General features: G+C 42.7%; 1 protein-coding gene across 1 annotated transcript in view; it reads left to right on the top strand.

Annotated features, from left to right (window-relative positions):
- LOC124545684 overlaps positions 1-20686 on the top strand; it is a 150899-nt gene that overhangs the window by 84733 nt on the left and 45480 nt on the right. Inside the window, exon 6 of the mRNA XM_047124631.1 lies at positions 12625-12730. Coding sequence (XP_046980587.1) covers positions 12625-12730 — 106 coding nt within the window. The remainder of the gene's footprint in view (positions 1-12624; positions 12731-20686) is intronic.

Below are 20686 nucleotides of genomic sequence, written 5' to 3'. Positions count from 1 at the left end.
TCTGGGTTTCCAGAAATGACATGATACGCGAGCAAAAAACATGTTCTAAAATTCTACAAGAGATCGACGTAAGAGATATAGGTCTATAGTTTTGCGCATCTGCTCGACGACCCTTCTTGAAGACTGGGACTATCTGTGCTCTTTCCTGCATGTTGCAGGTCGTGTACGGGCCTTTCTGGATACAGAAAATGGTCGACTGCTGCCCTGGCAAGTACATTCTCCACATCTCCCACCAACTGAAAACGCGGCCATCCTGATTTAGGTTTTCCGTGATTTCCCTAAATCGTTTCAGGCAAATACCGCGATGGTTCATTTGAAAGGGCACGGCCGACTTCCTTCCCCATCCTTCCCTAATCCGATTAGAACGCTGACCTCGCTGTCTGGTCTCCTTCCCCAGAACAAGCAACCAATTGAAAACGTAAGATCAATGGTGGCCGAGCAACTGGCTTGTCACAATGCGCCAGTCACAACCCTTGATAAACTGTGGTATCGTGTTGAAGCTGCATGGGCAGCTGTACCTGTACACGCCATCCAAGCTCTGTATGACTCAATGCCCAGGCGTATCAAGGCCGTTATTACGGCCAGAGGTGGTTGTTCTGGGTACTGACTTCAGGATCTATGCACCCAAACTGCGTGAAAATGTAATCACATTTCAGTTCTAGTATAACATGTTTGTCCAATGAATACCCGTTTATCATCTGCATTTCTTGTTGATGTAGCAATTTTAATGGCCAGTAGTGTAGAATAACGCTCCTCACTGATGTTCCACTGCCAAGTAATACAGCTTGATGATACATGGACCATACATAGAACGAACTGCTACGTTACCGTACAGAAGGTAACGAAAAGTAATACGTAGTGATACAAACGGAAATTACTCTTTTATTCAATCATTAGTAATTACACTGATGTCACGGATATTTATGAGTCTCCCCTGGATATCATAAAAGGCGCGACATAGTTCATAACAGCGCGTTTGATCACCAGGGACGGCAGTACGTGCTCTGCTAAGTTTTACCAAATCGGTAGCAAGGTTGGTAACGAGTTCTTGTGGTTGATCGTGTCATTCCTCCATCATAGTGATTGTCACAGCTAGATAGTGCATGTGGACACGCTGCAATTAATCTTCCCAACGCATCCCACACTTACTGAATTGGATTTAAGTCGAGGAACGGGCAGGAGGCCAGTACATTCCCGGAATATCGTATGGTTCCAAGAGGTCCTCTACCTGCGCTGAAAGATGCGGTCACGCGTTGTCACCCACGAAAATAGGGTCAGTGCCGAATGCACCCCTGTCAAGTCGCTGTAACATTGACCGCTGTTTAGTGACTCAGAGGTTTGCATTCCCATGCAACTTTATTCCTCCACACATAATAACAAGTGGGCCATCATAAGAATCATCTCAGACAATGTCACTAGGTGCATTGGGTTTCCCCTCCACTCGTCATATCAGGTCACGTCCATTATCATTGCTCAGACTGAATCTACTCTCATCGGGGAAAAGTACGTTACTACACTCCTCGTTTGTCCACTACCTACGTTCTTAGCACCATCTTAAATGGTGCCGCAGATGTGTGGGACTCAACGGAACATAACATAATGTTCGTCCAGAGACCACCATCCATGTAGTCGCTAAGCTAGGGCGAAGCGTGTGGTCGCGTACCTTATAGTCCTATTAAATTTGGTATTACGTGGATCCTTTCTTGCCTGTTGCACAATATGGCGGTCGTCAGCTGTGTAGTTGACCGTTGTCGAACACCTCCTCTTCGTAGGGCAGCAGCGTCTGCTGTTCGGAACGCTCATAATGCATGCGAAACAGAACTGCGATCAGTACGAAACTCTGGGCTATCTCGTCACACTTCATCCTTCTTCCATTTTCCCGGTGGTTGTGTGCCGTGTCGAGTCATATTAATTTTGCTTCTCGACCCGTGTTGTAGTGAAGATCACCAAACCAGTATACTGCAATGCTCGCTGACTGACATGACTGACTCACTGACTTCTTTCAAGTGGCTCCTGTAACGGTGCCATCCACATTTGTCGCTGTAGTCACACTGACGTCACTCCATGTGACGCCCAGCATCCTGCGCTTGGTAGGGAAATCTTTGGCAAAATGCTCCGGCGCTTTAATTCATTTCCTCCAAATACTTACTATGTTACGGTATTTCATGTATTTCTTCCTTAACTTTTTCAGAGAAGCGTACTTAAATGACATGGAGAACAATGATCTTTGGGTAAATATTTTGATACTAGTCTCAGGACTATCTGTCCACTAAGCACACTTTGAAATTGATTCGAACTGCTGGGTCGAAACATACAGATGCGTAAGTTACAAGAGACATTTTTCGTATGTAGAGGTTAATTTCGCATTCTATGCCCTGGCAACAGAAATAATTAGAGGGTATTCATATGGCTTCCAGCAAGAATGATAGACTAATCATTAAATCTTCCTTGCAAAACGTTCACTGATGATCCCCGAAGATATGACGACGGCAAAGCTTGTCGGATATTGTCGTGCTGCTGTTCTGGACATCTACGAAAATTTCTTGCATGCTGAAGCCACCAGCAGGTGTCAAGTTGTTGGACGCCCACGCCTCAAAACTTAAAAAGGAAGTTAGACGTTTGTCCACTATGTAAAGTGAGATAGAAAGCGACCCGTTGCAGATGTGACGGCAGATCTTAGTCAGGGTACTGGTGTTTAGCGGGCAGTGTTCAGCACACATTGTTGAGCATGATGTTCCATAGCAGACGACCTGTATATATCTCGATGTTGAATCAAACGAAATAGACTGAAGTGGACACGGGATTACATTGTTAGGGACTAACTGCGTCCGTTTACGCTGTATGACTTCCCTGACGCTGATGTTCAGCAGTATAACTATCCACGCTACAAGGACAAAATTGAATTACAGTGCCATAAGGAACATGACAGTGAACTCACATTGATTTCTTGGTTACATTGGTTTCTTGGTTACCAATTTCGTCTGATGTGAACTGGAACTCGTCTTGGACGCAATTGGGTGCTAGCTCCGGGTCAACTAACCTTCTGCCCGCAACTTAGCGGAACTGTGTGACCTTTACATAAACATTCGGTGCTGCACACCACCTAAAACAATCTAGCACTTTTCTAATCCATGACAGGTGTAATCATAGCTCTATTGCGTTCCGAAGATGATGAACACGCTATTAAGCAATTGGTAAAAATGTTTCGCGGGTTCTTAGTAGGAAAAGCTGCGGTTACTCGAAGCTCACTGTGAAGTGATGTCAAACGTCATGTCTTCCATAAAAATCTATGCGACCACGAAGCTCGATAGTGGTCGACTAATAAAAAAATTTGAGTGTGCTATATTGGCTTTCTTCATATTTAGTTGCTTTCCTATTATAACATTTGTGTTAAGACAGTATTCCGGGTCCATGCAACGGTAAGCTGAAGATTAATCACACTTGTTTCGATCTGTTACAATTAAATGTCAGTTAATAGCCCATTAGCGGTAAAAGCTTTCGGAAGATGCTAAGAGGAAAGACACTGTTGTCGAATGTTGTGTGTATTCACTGTAGTGCAGTGGCTAGAGTCGTTGTGTTACAGAGTCAAAAGAAGTAGGCTCACGTCTTCTTATATTTAAATATTTTTCGCATTTGCGAAATATTATGGGCATTCTCATTAATGTAATAAAAGGATATTCGGCAATATTCAGCGTTATCTGCACTCCTCTCTCAGTAGTGAGTTTGTTCGGTTTTGTGACTTCTGTCCACTTATAAAACTAAAGATTAAATGAATGCATCTTAAGCGACTGGCAGTGAGATATGTGCACATGACTGTTTTATTTCTGAATAATTCCGTTTACTGAGTGTCTACCTACACGAAATATTTTCGTAAAACTCGATGCTAGACGAAAGTCGCTAACACTCAACAGTTGTAGTAGTAGATACGACACAACAAACTTTTTAAAAAAGTGTTTGAAAAGTAGCAAGTCAGAAAGAATAAGTTGGGAAGAAAAAGAAAGTTTTGTTGTTTGGTAGTTCACATGATTGAGATCTTCGCCTACTGCTGCAGAATGAACTAGGGTCAGATATTACTAGGTCACAAGTTTTTATAAACCTAGTGCAAGTCTGGGTTAGGTGTAGAGGATCCACGTTCACTATATTAAGACTTCACAAAGATAGATATTATGGTGATAGCGGATGGGGCAGGCAACAACATAGACATGGATCCCAATTATTCAACTGATAAATATAGCATTAGCAGTGAGACATTCTGATGTTGTGCTTGTGTCTGTAGGCACCATGACCTCCCTCACATAAACTCTCCATTAGGAGAGTTAATTGAGAGGTGGGATCTCCTATTAGTGTCGTCTCTATTGACTCTATCAATAGGTGGGACTATTACTAGGCATGGCCTTCACCTCAGAAGAAAAGGGAAGGGAAAACTATCTGGTCTAATAGCAAACATCTTAAGGGCGGTGGGAGTACATATGGTAAAGTACCAGTGGTTGCAAGTGATAGAACAGCAGTTTTTAAGATATGGAGGGTAGAAACAAAATATTTTCAGAAACAGATTGAAAATGACATTCACATTTATAAAACAGACGGCTAGAAAGTACATTTTAACGCACAGAATTCATGCAAACAGCTCCTAATTGAAGCTGTAGATGTTCAGAAATCGACGGAAAAATTAGGTTCTTCCAGTTGTAATTCAACCAGTGGACAAAAGCAGTTGTCCTTCTGGCATCGGAATATGCAAGGTGTGAGGGGTAAGCTTAATGAGTTGCGTATTTGTATTGACGACTTAGAGTTGATATACCAGCTGATATAATCTGCCTCTCTGAAAATCATGTGACTACTGGAATATATATGGTAAATCTTAAGCGATGTACGTTAGCTTCTTACTTCTGAAGAGAAAATATGGAGAAAGGAGGAGTTGCCACATTTGTCATAAACTGTTTTAATTTCAGGAACACTGATATTAATAAACTTAGCGTTGAGCAGCAATTAGATTGTGCTACAGATGTAGTATTTCATAACAAGTCCTTTTGAATGGGAAGAACATGAAAATATGCAAGGCACCTTCAGGAACCTTTAACCTCTTTACAAAAAATCTGGAGGATCTGTTATTCCATCACACAGTAAAAAAAAAAACAAAAAAAAACAAGGAATTAATGGATGCTGGTGATTTGAATGTGGAGTTATTGAAAAGTTTCGTCAGTGAACAATTATTGTAATTAGTAACACTGTCATTCAGTGTCATTCAGTTTAATTTGGCACAGTGAACTTTGTAACTATTCTAAGCTCTGAGACTGATATTGAGAATATCTTTGCAGACAAATCTAAGGATAAAAGTCATATCACAAAATCAATAGTAATTGGGCTATTTGATCATGGCATGCAACATCTTATGTTAAATGTTGAAACTTGTCAGGATATCAAATTTATTAAATCTGAGTACAGGACGGTAATAAACGTCAAAAACCGAGAATTCTAGGAGGTTCCTCAAAGACGTGAACTGGGTAAATACAATACTTCTAAATCAAGTTCTATCTCATGTGATTTGTCTAATGGATCACATATCAGTGGAACTTTTCCAGACTGTCTAAAATATACTGAAGATAAGCCTCCTTACAAGAAGGAGGATAAAGAGATACTGTCAAACTATCGACCCATTTCACTTTTACCAGCTTTTTCAAAAATATTTGAAAATGTTGTGTTATTATAAATCTGATTGCAAATAATTTATTGTCCAAGGCACAGTTTCGGTTCCTTAAGGGTTCTGATACAGAGAAGGCCATTTACACATACAAAGGGAATGTACTTAATTCAATAGGTAACAAATAAGACGCTACAGGTATTTTCTGTGTCTTGTCAAAAGCCTTTGACTGTGTGAGTCACTGCATTTTCTTCACTATATTACAATATTATTGTGTCACTGGCAGTGTTGCAAAATGGTTCATGTCTTACATAAGGGGAAACAAAGCGTGTCGTTGCAGAATGCCTGTGGAGGAAGCAATTAGTGTTCATCTGACAGGGAATTAATTACATGTGGTGTTCCTCAAGGTACTACCTTCGTTCCATTGCTTTTTCTTGTGTAGATTAATGATCTCTCGTCTGATATATTTCCAAATCCTAAGTTTGTTTTGTTTGCAGTTAATACAAACATTACACGAAATAGCAAGTCAAGTACAGATTTAGTAATGGCTGCTAATCAAATTTTTACTGAAATTAATAAATGATGTAAAGCTAATTCAATGTCATTAAACTTTGAAAAGACCCACTATATGCAGTTCAGAAATTGTTATAGATTTCCCTCCAGTATGTGTATAACGTATGAAGACATGCAGATAGAAAAGATTGACAGTTAAATATCTGGATTACAACCTGATAACAAACTGAGTCTGAAAGAGTATGCCACAGAACTATTGAAGTGTCTAAACAAGTCTGTATTTGCAATATGAATGAAGTCAGATGAAGGATATGTCACTATAAAAAATAACATATTTTGCTTACTTCCTTTCTATTGTGTCATATGAGATCATATTCTGTGCTAACTAGTCAAACCGAGCAAAAGTTTTTAGAGTCCAAGGACGTGTATTAAGTCTCACTTGTGCTGTAAATTCAAGAACATCATGTAGAAACCTGTTCAAGAAACTTGCTATTATAACCACTGCTACTCAGTGTGCTTGCTCCTTAATGGAATTTGTTGCAAATAATATGCGCCTATTTCCAACTAATAGCTCAATGTATAGTCTGAGTACAAAAAATAGGAAAAATTTACATAAAGACCTAAAATCACTGACGTGGTCCAAAATGAGTCCACTCTTCAGAACACACGTTTTCAATAAACTGCCAGCAACCATTAAAAACTTGATGCAGATAAAGCACAGTTAGAGTTTAAAAGATTTTTTGGTAGGCAATTCCTTCTACTCTGTAGACGAATATCTTAACGACGACTGCTAGACCAGCTCAAGCAAAATTGTCTGTCAAATTTCACTTTTAATAGCACTTGGTCACAAGAGTCAAGATTAGGTATTTCGGTATGATAAATTTATTAAAAATGTGTAGCTATCTTTCATTCTGACAGCGTATTAATTATGTGCATAGCAGTAGTTCCAGTTTACTGTAATGTATCCACATATCTTGATAATTCCTGACAAATGATGCTTTCTGACATGTTCCACACCCACGAGAATTATCTTATTTTCGGGCCTAAGTAACGAAAACTGCATATATTGTGACAAGCACACGTCATTTTGACGTCATTTCCCAGTAAGGTTCGATTGGAGCTAGCTTCTCCTACTATTCATTTGCCGACTGGTATCCAGCTAATATAATTTTACTACATGGCATAACCGCTTACAGATACCGAGAAGTGTAGGGGTAAAGGGATATGTCTGGTACATTAATTCATGCAAAGAAGAGTAATTGTAGTTCAGTTGGTTACTAAAAGGATTCCTTTTCCTTTTACTGCCTCTCTTACTGCCTCTCTCTCTGATATTGGGCAAATGGAAAAGTAATAAACAACTCTCAGTAGAAGAACCATAAGTCGTTATCCATCTGCTATAAAATAATTGCATATATCTTTACTTTACCTGCACATATTACATGGCTACAATTGAAATATAATTAAGGAATGGAAAGCTGTGCTGAGATAACTGAACAGTTGAAAGGTGAGAGATCCCGGGCTTGGGTGTGTGTTGTCCTTATCGTAAGTTAGTTTAAGTTAGATTAAGTAGTGTGCAGGCCTAGTGACCGATGATCTCAGCAGTTTGGTCCTGTAGGAACTTACCACAAATTTCCAAAATACATATATGGGTGCAGGTGATTAGGTATACTTGTCGAATTTAATGACTGTCTAAGAGATTTGTTAGCCAGCGGAAGTATGTATGACCTATGACATAAGCCAATATAAAACAGTGGTACTTACAGATTTCCTCATCATATTATATCAGTTACAGTTCGTGTTCGGAAAGTACAGTCTGTATTTGTTTTTTCAGTGACTACTGTAAACATATTACTTCTTTTAAGTTTTGAGTGTACTCGAGTAATATTACCAAGTCCCGTAATTTAACATCAGTTAGGCTTATTCTTTTCCACACTCCTAACTGGTTTGATGCGGCACGCCAAGAAATTTCCTAGTCTTAGGGCAGTACTTGCATCCCACGGTCTCAGTTATAAGCTGGATGTACACCCGTCTCTGTCTTTCTCTTTCTACACTGCTACATCTGCCTCTGCTACTATGGAGGTTATTCTCTGACATTGTTTGACACGTGTCCTATCGCGCAGTCCTTTATTCTTGTCGGTGTTTTCCATGTATTTCTTTCTTCGCCGAGTCTGCTCAGAACCTCTTGCCTCATTTCCTCATCAGTCCATATAATTTTTGACACTCTTCTGTAGCATCACATCTCAAACGCTTCGATTACTTTCAGTTCACGATTCCCCACTGTCCACCATTCGCTAACACACAGTGCTGTGCTTCAAACGTACGGTCTCAGAAATTTCTTCCTCAAATTTAGGCCTATGTTTCATACCAGAAGACTTTTTTTGGCGTGCTATGACCTCTTTGTCTGTGCTAGTGTGCTTCTTGCATCTTCCTTGCATCGTCCGACGTGTGCTATTTTGCTTCCAGGGTAGATGAATTCTTTAATTTCGTCTGCTTCATGATCACTAATTTTTATGTTAAGTTCCTTCCCTTTTCCGTCTGATCACCTTCCCTAGATGTCCTGTGATGTCCCAACTTCGCATTTTACGCATTCCACGTGTTGTATTATGTAGCATCAATGTATTGAACAATTAACCTTACATACGACTTACGTGTTCTTGCTCAATCGTAAATGGTCACCAAAATGACGGAACGTCTCTCCCTTTTGAAGCCTTTTTGCTGTACCGGTGACAGATCGATCAATGCCCTAGATATGGGCGTTGCTGGGTACACCTCCGTTCCGTAGCTTCTTGAATTACTTGGGACGTATTATCTTTTAGTTGGCTGCCTAAGTACAAGGGGAGTTAAATAAATAATGCAACACATCTTTCTGGACCAGTTTTGGTGCAAAAATGCGCAATTTGTTGTGGAATATCTTGGAACATTCTCGCTTGAGCCCCTATAGCTTCATGAAGTTCCGACGGTTGGGGGGCACCATACGTAGCCTTCAAAATTGCGTCTTGGACGGGGATGCATTACAAGCACTGCGTTTCTCTTAGAGAAAAACCAGAGCAGTGCAGATATTCAGAGTCACTTCCACAATATTTACGGAGACCTGGCAGCGAACAAAAGCGCGGCGTGTCGTTGGAAGAAGAGTTTGCCATCACTGCAACAAGATCGCGCAAAGCTGTCGCACCTCCCTCGTGCCGGTCGGGCGCACACAGCTGAGTTACCCTCGCGACATTGAAGAAACGGCTGCGCACTCGAGAGAGCATCACAAAACTTCATGGGACGATTCTTCCTCATCGATCCTACAGCCAGGATTTCACACCTTCAATGAAGGATTCTCTCTGTCTGAAGCAGTACGTGGATGATTGGGATCTTGTTGATGCAGCAAGACGTTACCTCCGACATCGACCAGTAGAGTAGTACCATGCGGGCATCCATGGCCTGCCAGTAGCGTGGCATATGGCCGTCACATTGGACGAAAATTATTTTGAAAACTAGGCTTTAGAAGCCAAAAGAGTGGGGGAACAATATGGTGTTTCTACCTACAATAAACAAAATCTGTAACATTATTTATTGAACGCCCCTCGCATAATATTTTGCTATATAAAAGTACAAAGCGGTGTAATTTGTGATTACTAATGAAATGCCATTAAGTATCATACTAATCAACCTCGAAAACATTGAGTGGTTACCTTTGAATGGTTTGAGAAACGATACGTGTTCTTCCCTTTTTTTTGTATTTCCTTTTATATGTAGTTCTTACGGGATGTTAATTCTCAAACTTAACGAGTTAGTTAAGAATTTTAAAATATTGCTCGGTTTTGGATACATTTCTGTGAACGGGCATGCTATCGATTCCTATTTATGAATCAGTAACAGTAACCACTGATTTTCATACATTTACGAAAAGTCACGAGAAAGCGATATGCACGTACACAGATAACGGTAGTATAGCTTACACAAGGTATGAAAGGACAGTGCATGAGCGGAGCGGTCATTTTAATCAGGTGATTGTGACGTTCTTACGGCAGCACGACGGGAATTATCAGAATTTGAATGCGGAATGTTAGTTGGAGCTAGACGCATGAGACGTTCGGCAATCGTTAGGGAATTCATTATTTCGAGATCCACAGAGTCAAGAACACCAAATGTTTCAAGTATTATCTGCCACCACGGACAAAGCGGCGGCCGACGGCCTTCACCTAACGACCAAGAGCGGCGGCGTTTGTTTAGAGTTGTAGGTGCAGACAGACAAGCAAGACTCCGTGAAATAACATCGTAAATCAATGTGTAGCGTAACGCGAAGGTATCCGTCAGGTCAGTGGGGTGAAGTGTGGCGTTAATTGGTTAAGGCAGCATATGACCGCCGCGAGTGCCTTTGCTAACAGCACCACATTGCCTGCAGCGCCTATTCATGGCTCGCGACCATAGCATTTGGACCCTAGACGACTGGAAAACGGTGGCCTTGTCAGATGAGCCCCGGTTTCAGTTGGTAAGAGCTGATGGTAGGTTTCGAGTGTGGCGCAGACGCCACGAAGCTATGAGCCCAAGTTGTCGACAAGCCACTGTGCAGGCTGGTGGTGGCTCCACAACGATGTGGGTTATATTTACATGGAATGGAATGACTCCTCTGGTACAACTGAATTGAGTGAGAATGGTTATGTTCGGCTACTTGGAGACCATCTGCAGCGATTCATGGGCTTCATTTTTAAGGATGACAATGCACAATGTCTCCGGGGACGAATTGCGAGCGATTGGTTTGAAGAAACTTCACGAAAATTCGAGCGAATAATTTGGCCATCCAGATCGCCTGACATGAGTGCCATCGATCGGTTATGGGACTTAATCGAGAGGTCAGTTCATGCTCAAATTCCTGCATCCACAACAGTTTTGTAATTATGGACAGCTACAGAGACAGCATGGCTCAATGTTTCTGCAGCCGATTTCCCACGACTTGTTAAGTCCAGGACAAGTAGACTTGCTGCATTATGCCGAAAAAAGGATGGTCCGATACGATATTAGGAGGTTTCCCATAACTTTTGACACTTCAGTGAAGTTCTTAGGACATGGTATGTTTGAAGCTTGCCAATTAAGCTACGTGACAAAATTTTGGGATATTGGCTCGATTTGGATACATTTCTGTGGATTTCCTTGCTATCAAAACCTATTTAAGCATGAGTATTGGTAACTGCCATGTACTTGCCGTTCGCCTAAAGGGAAGGGCAACCCCTTGGACACCGAATCATCGCTGGTTTGCATAAGTACAACGCATTTCCTCCCTGGAGTGGTTCGATCACATGAAAGACGACAGATGGCAGGACAAGTGTTACCAGAGGTCCCCGTGCCAGCGATCTAATTCCTCCGACCTGTCGTGCGTGCAGAACTGGATCAGCACGAATTCCTACATAGGGCGGCACAAGCCAAAACGTTCTGCTGCACCTTGCTCTCCCCTCCTTTTCCATCCTCTCCGGCCTCTCCCTCGGGAGGTCCCACCTGGCAGTTTTATTCTTCATCGTGTCTGCTCCAAGTGGATTTAAAGTGTATTTTTAATACTGTGGACGGCTTTTAATCTGTGCGTGAGCCTTCAGCCTCTTCTTTGTGTTTTAAGAAGCACCAACTGTGTTTCTTAACTTTATGTCGACTTTTTTAATTGTCCCCCCATGGACGTCTCCATGTCAGCGTATTTTTACCTCCATTATCTCCCCTTACTCTGTTTTATGTCCCCATTTTATATCACCCTATATGTATCATTTTATTCTCATCTTAGTTGTCATGTCACTCGGCTGAAGAGCGTCGGACTGTGCCGTTGACAGCCCTCCCCTGCCCATATGGGGCAGGGGAATGAAATCACAATAAAGGAAAAAATAAATAAATAAATAAAACGTTGGCAGTTCGCTCCACCGGAGCTCTGGACGAATTGATGCGCTTGCTCTTAGCAGCCCATCAGTCAGAGTCCGGGCGGGAGCCATAACAGTGGGATGTACAACTTTCGAACGGTATCCCGAGACGTACCTTTCGGCCAAATACACCGAACGCTTAACCTCAGGTTCGTCGGTGGCATAGCAGTCACGTCCCAATACGTTTATTCACTGTGTCTTCTCGGCATATGCCTGTTAGCGTCTGAGAAGTAGTATTTTTTTCCCTTCGTCATTAGATCTCTCTATTGTGATCGTAATAAACTCTTGTTTTGTTTACCTGTGTCATTTTATTTCTTATTAGGCGTCTCACCGTCGGAGATATAGATAGCAATAACTAGTGACTTTCGTGAATAAAGCACACTTAAAAATATTCGAAATTACTAGAAACAATGAAGGTAAATATACTCATTTACGAACAGTAATAGTACAGCTATAGTAACATTAATAGCACAAAGTATTGGTGTCCGTGCAGAGTGAGCATACGTGAGGTGTGTGTGTGTGTGTGAGAGAGAGAGGTGAGGGCGCTGCTGCGCGGCGCCACTGTCGGTTCAGCCGGCGCGCGTGTTCCAGATCACGCTGCACGTGGCCTACGTGCACGCCTTCGTGCAGCCGACGCTGTTCCTCGTGCTGCACCACGGCCTCCGCCAGGCGGCCCTCGAGTCGTGCTGCCGCCCACGTCGCTCCTCGCATGCCGCCCCCGCCGCGCCACCACCCCCGCTGCCACCCCCGCCGCCGGCTGCTGCCGCCCTCTCCATGCTCAAGACGCCACAGCCGCCGCCACCGCTACCGGTAAATCGCGCCTGTGGGTGATCAGTAGCATGTAGATTCAACACCACGATCATACTGAACATGATAAACAGCTGCAGCTCACGCAGTTAAGCTTGGGCCATCTCAGAAATACAGGGCAATTACATCAGGTGCTCGAAAATTCTGTTACAAACTTCTAGAATATACAGAGGAGAATGATTATATAATTTTTTAACAGGAACCTTTGACCTAAACTGTCATCCATGACGCCACAGTGCATCGAAGTTATAAGCGGCGGCGCCTGTAAATATTTGAATATACTTTCGAGATGGATAAATCTATCTATTTGAGGTGAGGGACCTTGTACCAGAAGAGAACGTCGAAAGTTATAAGCTAAAATCATTATAATACCTCTGATAGTGAAATACATGTACCGGTACTATTGTTGCTGCGAATGTAGCTTATGTAACTTGCAGAGGTAGTAGTATCGACGAAAAAAAAGAAAATTGACTAGTAAACATGGGCTCTAAAATGCGTACCTGACGTGCTATAAGCACGTGCCCCTCCTCGCTAGTGTGAAACGCATCTCCTCTTCTAAACAAGTAAGCATAGCTCTTAACGTACGTATTGTAGAGCCCATGTCTAGTCTATTACCACTCCTGAAACTTGCCTGATGCACAACGTCAGCAACAGCAGTAGCAGTCCATGTATTCGCTGTCAGTTGGTGAAATGTTTGTGGGGACCATACAAATGGTTCAGAATGTAGGCAAAGATTGGGTGTTCTAACGACATTTACTTTTGTGTAAAGAAAACAGACATAAATTATGCTAAACCAGTTATTGATTTAACGCCATAAACATCTAACAGTTGGTGTCAGAGTACAATGGGCAAGGATCCTGGGTGGCAGATGTGAGTCAAGTACTCTGGCCCTAAAAATGTGGATAACGAAATCTGAATTAATCTGACGCTGAGCAGACTTTGACTGATCAAATCTATTGTAATTTCACTACATAGGTGCAGCTGCGAGCAAGTGGCGGTTGGGATCTGCACGGCCTGACAATACCAGAGCCGCAGTACGTTACCCTGTTTGCTTCATGCAGCCATGTAGCTTGCAGCTGGCGAGATGGGTGCAGCGGAGGTGAGAAGTGATGCGCACCTGAGAATAGATAGTGGCCACGGAAGAAATGCAAAAATCTCATGGTCTAGCGATCAGGCAGACGGGTCGCAATTTACTTTCTACCAGAGCTCTGAAATCATGGTAGATTTCAATGTGTGACACACCCATTCGCTGGTCGTACCAAGGACCAATTTGGCTCACTTATATGACAGAGTGTGAAGGATGCCAAATGTCAAGACTAGTAAACCAGAAACGAATAAGTGTGCCCTCGGCAAACGAGTAGTCTAAGACATTTGAAGTCACACTGTCAGTACGGTAGGAACTTCAAAACAGGTTCCCCAGTCTAAACTACTCGCAAGTGAATACAGTCTCAGGACAGGTCCCAAGCACCAGCCACACATGCTCGAGCATCGACGAGAAAGAAGTCCTCTTACCAGACCAAAGTCCAGCACCCATTCCACAACAAATTCCATTTTTCGGCAAAATGCACGAACGACACCGCCTCCACCGTGTCTTGATCCAATCACAGGACTCTAGAGGCGCCAAATCTCCCCTCCCACTTGACAGCACAAACTCATATCAAATCAGGACAAGAGTTAAGAAACCTGCATTTCTGAAAAAAAAACCAGAAACCGCCAATTGCGGCTTTTTTAAGTTTTTATGGAAGGGAAGATGATTTTCTCCGAAGTTGTGTCGCTTCACACAGCAACAAGCAAACAGATACAATTTTAAAGATCTTTATTTCAGTCACCTGTGCCTTCGAGCTTGTTAGTTCTAGCTATGAGGTGCAATAAAAATTCTATCTCTATACATTTCTCAGACGCTGCAGTTTCTTATACAACCGAGGCAACTGATGGAAGTGGCTCACAGTCCTATTTGCAGTATCGGCAAACACGAAAAATTGGTCAATTTTTATTACATGTGGCTCTGCGCACAATGCACAGTTTACAACTCCACTGTGTAGACATGTTCCTTAAGTCTGTCGCCCCTAGCCTTCCACTGGCATGACTGCAGGTAGTTCAGCATTGTTCTGCTGTAGACTTGTCTCAAGGAGGGGCTGCCCGTCTGCCCTGTATGGCTGTAGGCCTGTCTTTTTTTACATTTACATTTATACTGCGCAAGCCACCCAACGGTGCTGAGGGATGGGCTCGCCGCCAATTGTTTTCAACTTCAAACACGCCGTTATTACTCGCTAAGAACCATAAAAATACCTCATGCTTTTAGCGCCCTACCAGGCTCCATCAACGTCTGCTCAGGCCATTAACTTTCTAGAGTCTCGCTCAATGTACGTCAGGTTGTAGTAAAATCTTCAACAGTGTTCCATACGCGGAAAATAGGTGAGAGAGTAACCTGTCCTCTCTCAAGGTATCAGAACGGTTTTCGGTTGTAGCTTTCTACTCGTTCGTTTCTGTTACAGCGACCCTTACCTCAAATTGGTACAATTATCCTTATCCATCATCCTTGAAAGCTTGCACCATCATCACGAAATCACTCTGAGTACAAACATACATTTACAGACGCCGGCGCCTACGACTCTGATACTCTGTAGCATCGTTGGATGACGTTTCCGGACATGGGTTCCTATTCAAAATATTATTTACTCACTCCCCTCTAAAAGTCCTAGAAGTTTGTAGCGAGAATATCCGAACACCCTATAGAAACCATAAAACTTTTCAAAAAATCGATATAGGTTAAGGGCTAAATATAATATAACAGTTGATTCAGTAAGTGAGAGACAAATTCAGAACGATTTTTGGGCATGGCGTTATCAAGATAGTTTGGGAAATCTTGGACAGGGGCACAACCGACCGTATTTGCTAAGAATGGTGGAAGAAAAGGCACAGAATGCACTGGAAAAATGGGTGTAATATCTTTGGACATCAAATCGACACACACTGGTTTCCAAAGATAAGTATTATCCATCTTAATTGCATTACATTTGTGAATCGCCCATTATGGTTCTACATGATCCGTCCTGATATGAGTAAGCCACAGTAAAATTATTAACTAGCTAATAATCTACCAAACACAAAATTTTGCCACAGTAAGTCAACATCAAACATCGAATCCAGCAGAACACAAATGAATGGGGCGCTCAAATGTGCAGTCATCAGTGCCTATCCAAAGTCCCAATTTTTACACAGTCTATTTTCTTTCCACAACCCAATCTAGTCACTTTCACACCTGATGATGACGATGATGATATGATGATGGCAACACAAACACCCTGTCCCCGGGCAGAGAAGAATCCCCAGCCTGGCCGGGAATCGAACCCAGGACCTCGTGATCCAGAGGCAGCCCCTAGACCACGAACTGCTGACATTGGTCACAAGAGTAATCTGTCGAACTGTCAGCAAATTTATGTTCTACATCACATAATAAAATAACAGTTTTGTAGAATCCATTTTATTAATATAGCCCTTAAGGCTATATTAATAACGTGGATCCTTTCAAACCATTATTGTATTATATGACGTTACATGTATATTTATAGATATTTTGATGGATTACAGGTATCCTCCGATGCATTTGATGTTAGATGTTGGTGTGGTATGTTAACGTTTTGTATTTCGTAGATTATTTGCTAATTAGTTATTTTATTGTTGTATACATACTGATCTGTGGAAGATTCATGTTGAAACGAAACCAGTCACTAAAAAATTAATGCATTGAAGACGGATAACAAATCTGTTTGAAAAAAGTGATAGAAGAAATTTGAGAAGTATGTTTATCTGTGCGACGCAAAACGTTCGGGGTGACCCACCATTTCAGAACGGACCTTGCTCTATGTGACAACCGTGATGCTGCGAAGTACAGAATTGCACTTGCTTCAGACAACAGAGTGGAAAATACTCCGTAAGAGTTTAAGACTGAATCTACACAAATTGCAGTTCCTGCGTGCCTTAAGCCATGACGACAGATGGCGCTATGTGCATATCTGCACTGATATGCAGAAGCATTTTGACAATAATGACTTCACAAGCAAATTAATTTTCAGTGGCGAAGCCACTTTTCATATTTCAGATACGGCCAACCAACAAAACACACGAATGAGGGGGACAAAACACAAACAATTGTCGAACTACTCCTGTTCCCGATAAAGTCAGTATATCCGTCTATGAATTATTGTTCACTGAGACAGCTATCAATGGTATCACACACGAGGGACGTTCGTTAAGTGCTGTAGCCTTTTTTTTAGGTCAATTTCAACAGGAATTTGTTATGAGAGCTGGTGGAACATTCCCGCTTTAGCTCCTATAATTTCACCAAGTTCCGATAGGTGGTGGCGCTATACGTCGCCTTCAAAATAGCGTATGCATCACAGGTGCGTTCCGAGCAGAGGGCAGAGGGCTGTCATTGAGTTCCTTAAGCGGAAAACCAGAGTATCACAGATATTCAAAGACGTTTGTAGAATGTCTTCGGAGATCTGGAAATGAATAAAAGCGTGGTAAGTTGTTGGGCTAGGGTATTGACGTCAGCGTAACAAGGTTGCGCAAACCTATCCGAACTACCGTGGGCAGACCGGCCGCGCGCAGTTGCGACTCCTACAATGTTGGAACGTGTGGACACACTAATTCGAGGTGATCGAAAGATCATAATCGAACATCTCGATGTTCAACTGTACGTCTCAGTTGGTAGTGCTGACACATTCGTCCACCAGTTGGGGTACTCCAATGTGTGTGCCTGCTGAGTTCCTCGCCGCCTATCAGAAGACCACAAGGAACAACGAAGGGAATAAGGAAATGCCTGCTCCTTAGGCCGCTTGTTATTTCCACTTTTGCTGAACATTATCACAGGCAATGAAACATGCGCTCACCATTTTTGAACAGAAACAAAACAGCAATCCACAGAGAGGCGCCACAACACCTCTCCCACGAAGAAAAAGTTCGAAGGCACAACCTCAGCCGATAAAGTAATGATGACGGCCTTTTGATGCTCTGAAGAGGTTATCCTGTTTGACGTCCTCCCTCAAGGTGCTACGATTAACTCTGAAATGTATTGTATTAGCATCAGCAAATTGGAGAAGCAACTCCACCTTCTATCCTTATCGAAGATGAAGTAGAGACTCATTATATCTCCAGATAAATTAAATTCAGTGAGATCAATAGATAATCTACGTCTGAGGTAGAGGTGGGATTTCTCTCTTCCGTTCAAAGCTGTGGTGCTATTCCAGAATCGGAGTGCCTCGGCAAAACTGATGACTTACGAATGAGAAAATCAAGATGGGAGTGACGTGTGAATTGAAACTTGTGTTAGGGAGGGCACTAGGCTGGGGAAGTCCGTGCAACTATTTCAGCCACCTTGGCACAAATCGTAAGTCATTAAAGCTCATTACAAGTACATTCGTTGCAGTTCACTACAATTCATTAGATTCATTATCAAAGATAAAGTTGAGGTCTAACGCCAGTCGGTGTGGCCGAGCGGTTCTAGGCGCTTCAGTCTGGAACCCCGCGACCGATACGGTCGCAGGTTCGAATTGTGCCTCGGGCATGGATGTGTGTGATGTCTTTAGGTTAGTTAGGTTTAAGTAGTTCAAAGTCCCATAGTGCTCAGAGCCATTTGAACCATTTTTGAGATTTAACATGGCTCCAGGAAAACGTAATTCAATCAGATGAATACACTTCAACGTGTTCGTCACCAGAAAAAATTCAAACAAACTTCTCCTTCTTCATGACAATACCAGGCCTCACACACGACTGCGCAGCCGGGAGGAGCTCACGAACGTTTATTCGACGTTCTTCTTCAATCCCTCTACGGCCAAGATTTTGCATGTTTCTGTTTCAAACTGTTTGTCCCAGTGAAGAATACGCTTCGCCGGAAGCAGTACGTGGATGATGGGGAGATCACTGATGGAGCAAGGCGTTGGCTCTGACATCAACCAGTAAGGTGGTACTATGCGGGCATACAAGTCCTGCCAGTGTGTTGGTGTAAGGCCTTCGTATTGAACGGAATTATTTTGAAAAACATGCGTTTGTAGCCAAAGAAGTGAGGGGTAATGCAGTGTATCGGAACCCTAATTAAAACTAACCTGCTTTCAGGAAAAAGTGTTGCGTTACTTCTTGAACACCTCTCGTATAACGAGATGCTGCAGCTGTAGCTCGTGCAGCAGTTTCAAAGTGATAGAAGGAACTTCAGCATTCAATATGATAGTGGGCCTCAGCATTTCCACGGTTCTGTACGAGATTGCCTGGAGGAGAGGTCGCCACTTCGCTGTACTGGCCGTTCTACGACCAACCGACTTGGCATTACATGAGTGCACACCACGGTCGCCATACTTGATGCCTTGCGAGTTTTTCTTCTCTGGTTATATCAAGGATAGCTTTCATGTTTGCACCTCTGTTACAGAACGCCGAAGACTTGCGACACCACATCACTGCAGCTGTCCTTACGATCATTTCTGATATTCTCGGTCGGATATGGGCAGAACTGCAATAGCGACTAAATGTATGCTATGTGACGAAGGATGAACACGTTGAATATTTATAACCACTGCAAAAATGTGTTTGAGATTTTATCTTCCACATACAGTATCATTTGTGACGTTGTCCTTGGCCATTTAGCCTTACCGATTTTTGAAATGTTTCATCGAGTTCACAACAACACTGTGTATTCTCGTCCTGAAGGCTGGGTGACTCCATCCGTTTGTCCCGAAGGGGTGGCCGCCTCAGTTTGGTGTCGCCTGCTGGTCTGTGCAGTTGCTCCGTTAAAAGTGACCTTATATTGTGCATACACAGAATTGTTTTTTCGGTGCTCCAGTCACCAACTATTGAATTTGAGTGTCTGTATTTTTCGATTTTTCGGGTTACTGGTTGCCCTCTCACAACGTGTTAGTAGTGTTGTTTCCAGTCTCGCTAGCTGTAACTTAGTTCTACAAGACACAGGTTCAGGAGTAAGCTTCAGTTGTTCAATGTACCTCTCCTACCGCACAGTGGCGGTTTGCAACTGACAACCCCCCCCACCTCCCCCCCCACCACCCACCCCCCTTCACGCTACCATTGCCCGTTCCCGTGCATGCGATCTTCACCGGTAATGGCAAAGATGTTTTTTGTGCACTCTACTGCACATCCTTAAGGCCACATGGAGCACAGTGCACCTGTGAGGTGTGTGATTCTATTCAGCAGTATGCACCCGGTTTTTAAACATATTAATTCAAGTTAAAATGTTAATGGTGATCGCCAAAGAGGTTTCGGGCGTTAGTTATTAGTTTATATCCGTATAACATGTCAAGTCAGCGTTTAAAGAAATGCATTTTAGAGAAGTAATGTCTATCGGATTTTATGCACTTTAGATTTTTGAATCTTCATCTGACCAGCATAATAAAGTGCCAAGAGACTAAAACGTTCTGAGGCTCCTTTACAACCTAAAAGAAAAGTCACTGTTGATTAATAATTACTCTGTTTGTCACAGAATTGAGATAAAATTTTTGGACCACTATGTACATACGAAGGTGTCACTACCCAAACTCATTGGATAAACCAAATATTTGGATAAAATGGAATCGACGCTTCCCTGATAGCCAAGCGGCACCGCTGTGCCTCAGTCTTCGAAGTTAATGCAAAAAATGGTTCAAATGGCTCTGAGCTCTATGGGACTTAATATCTGAGGTCATCAGTCCCCTAGACTTACAACTACTTAAATCTAACTAACGTAAGGACGGGACACACATCCATGCCCGAGGCAGGATTCGAACCTGCTACCGTAGCAGCAGCGCGGTTCCGGTCTGAAGCGCCTAGAACCGCTCGGCCACATCGGCCGGCAAGTTAATGC

The sequence above is a fragment of the Schistocerca americana genome, chromosome 8 (assembly GCF_021461395.2).
Source record: "Schistocerca americana isolate TAMUIC-IGC-003095 chromosome 8, iqSchAmer2.1, whole genome shotgun sequence".
Classification (NCBI taxonomy): domain Eukaryota; kingdom Metazoa; phylum Arthropoda; class Insecta; order Orthoptera; family Acrididae; genus Schistocerca; species Schistocerca americana.
Note: the sequence above shows the minus strand (reverse complement) of the source record. Positions and strands in the feature narration are given on the sequence as shown.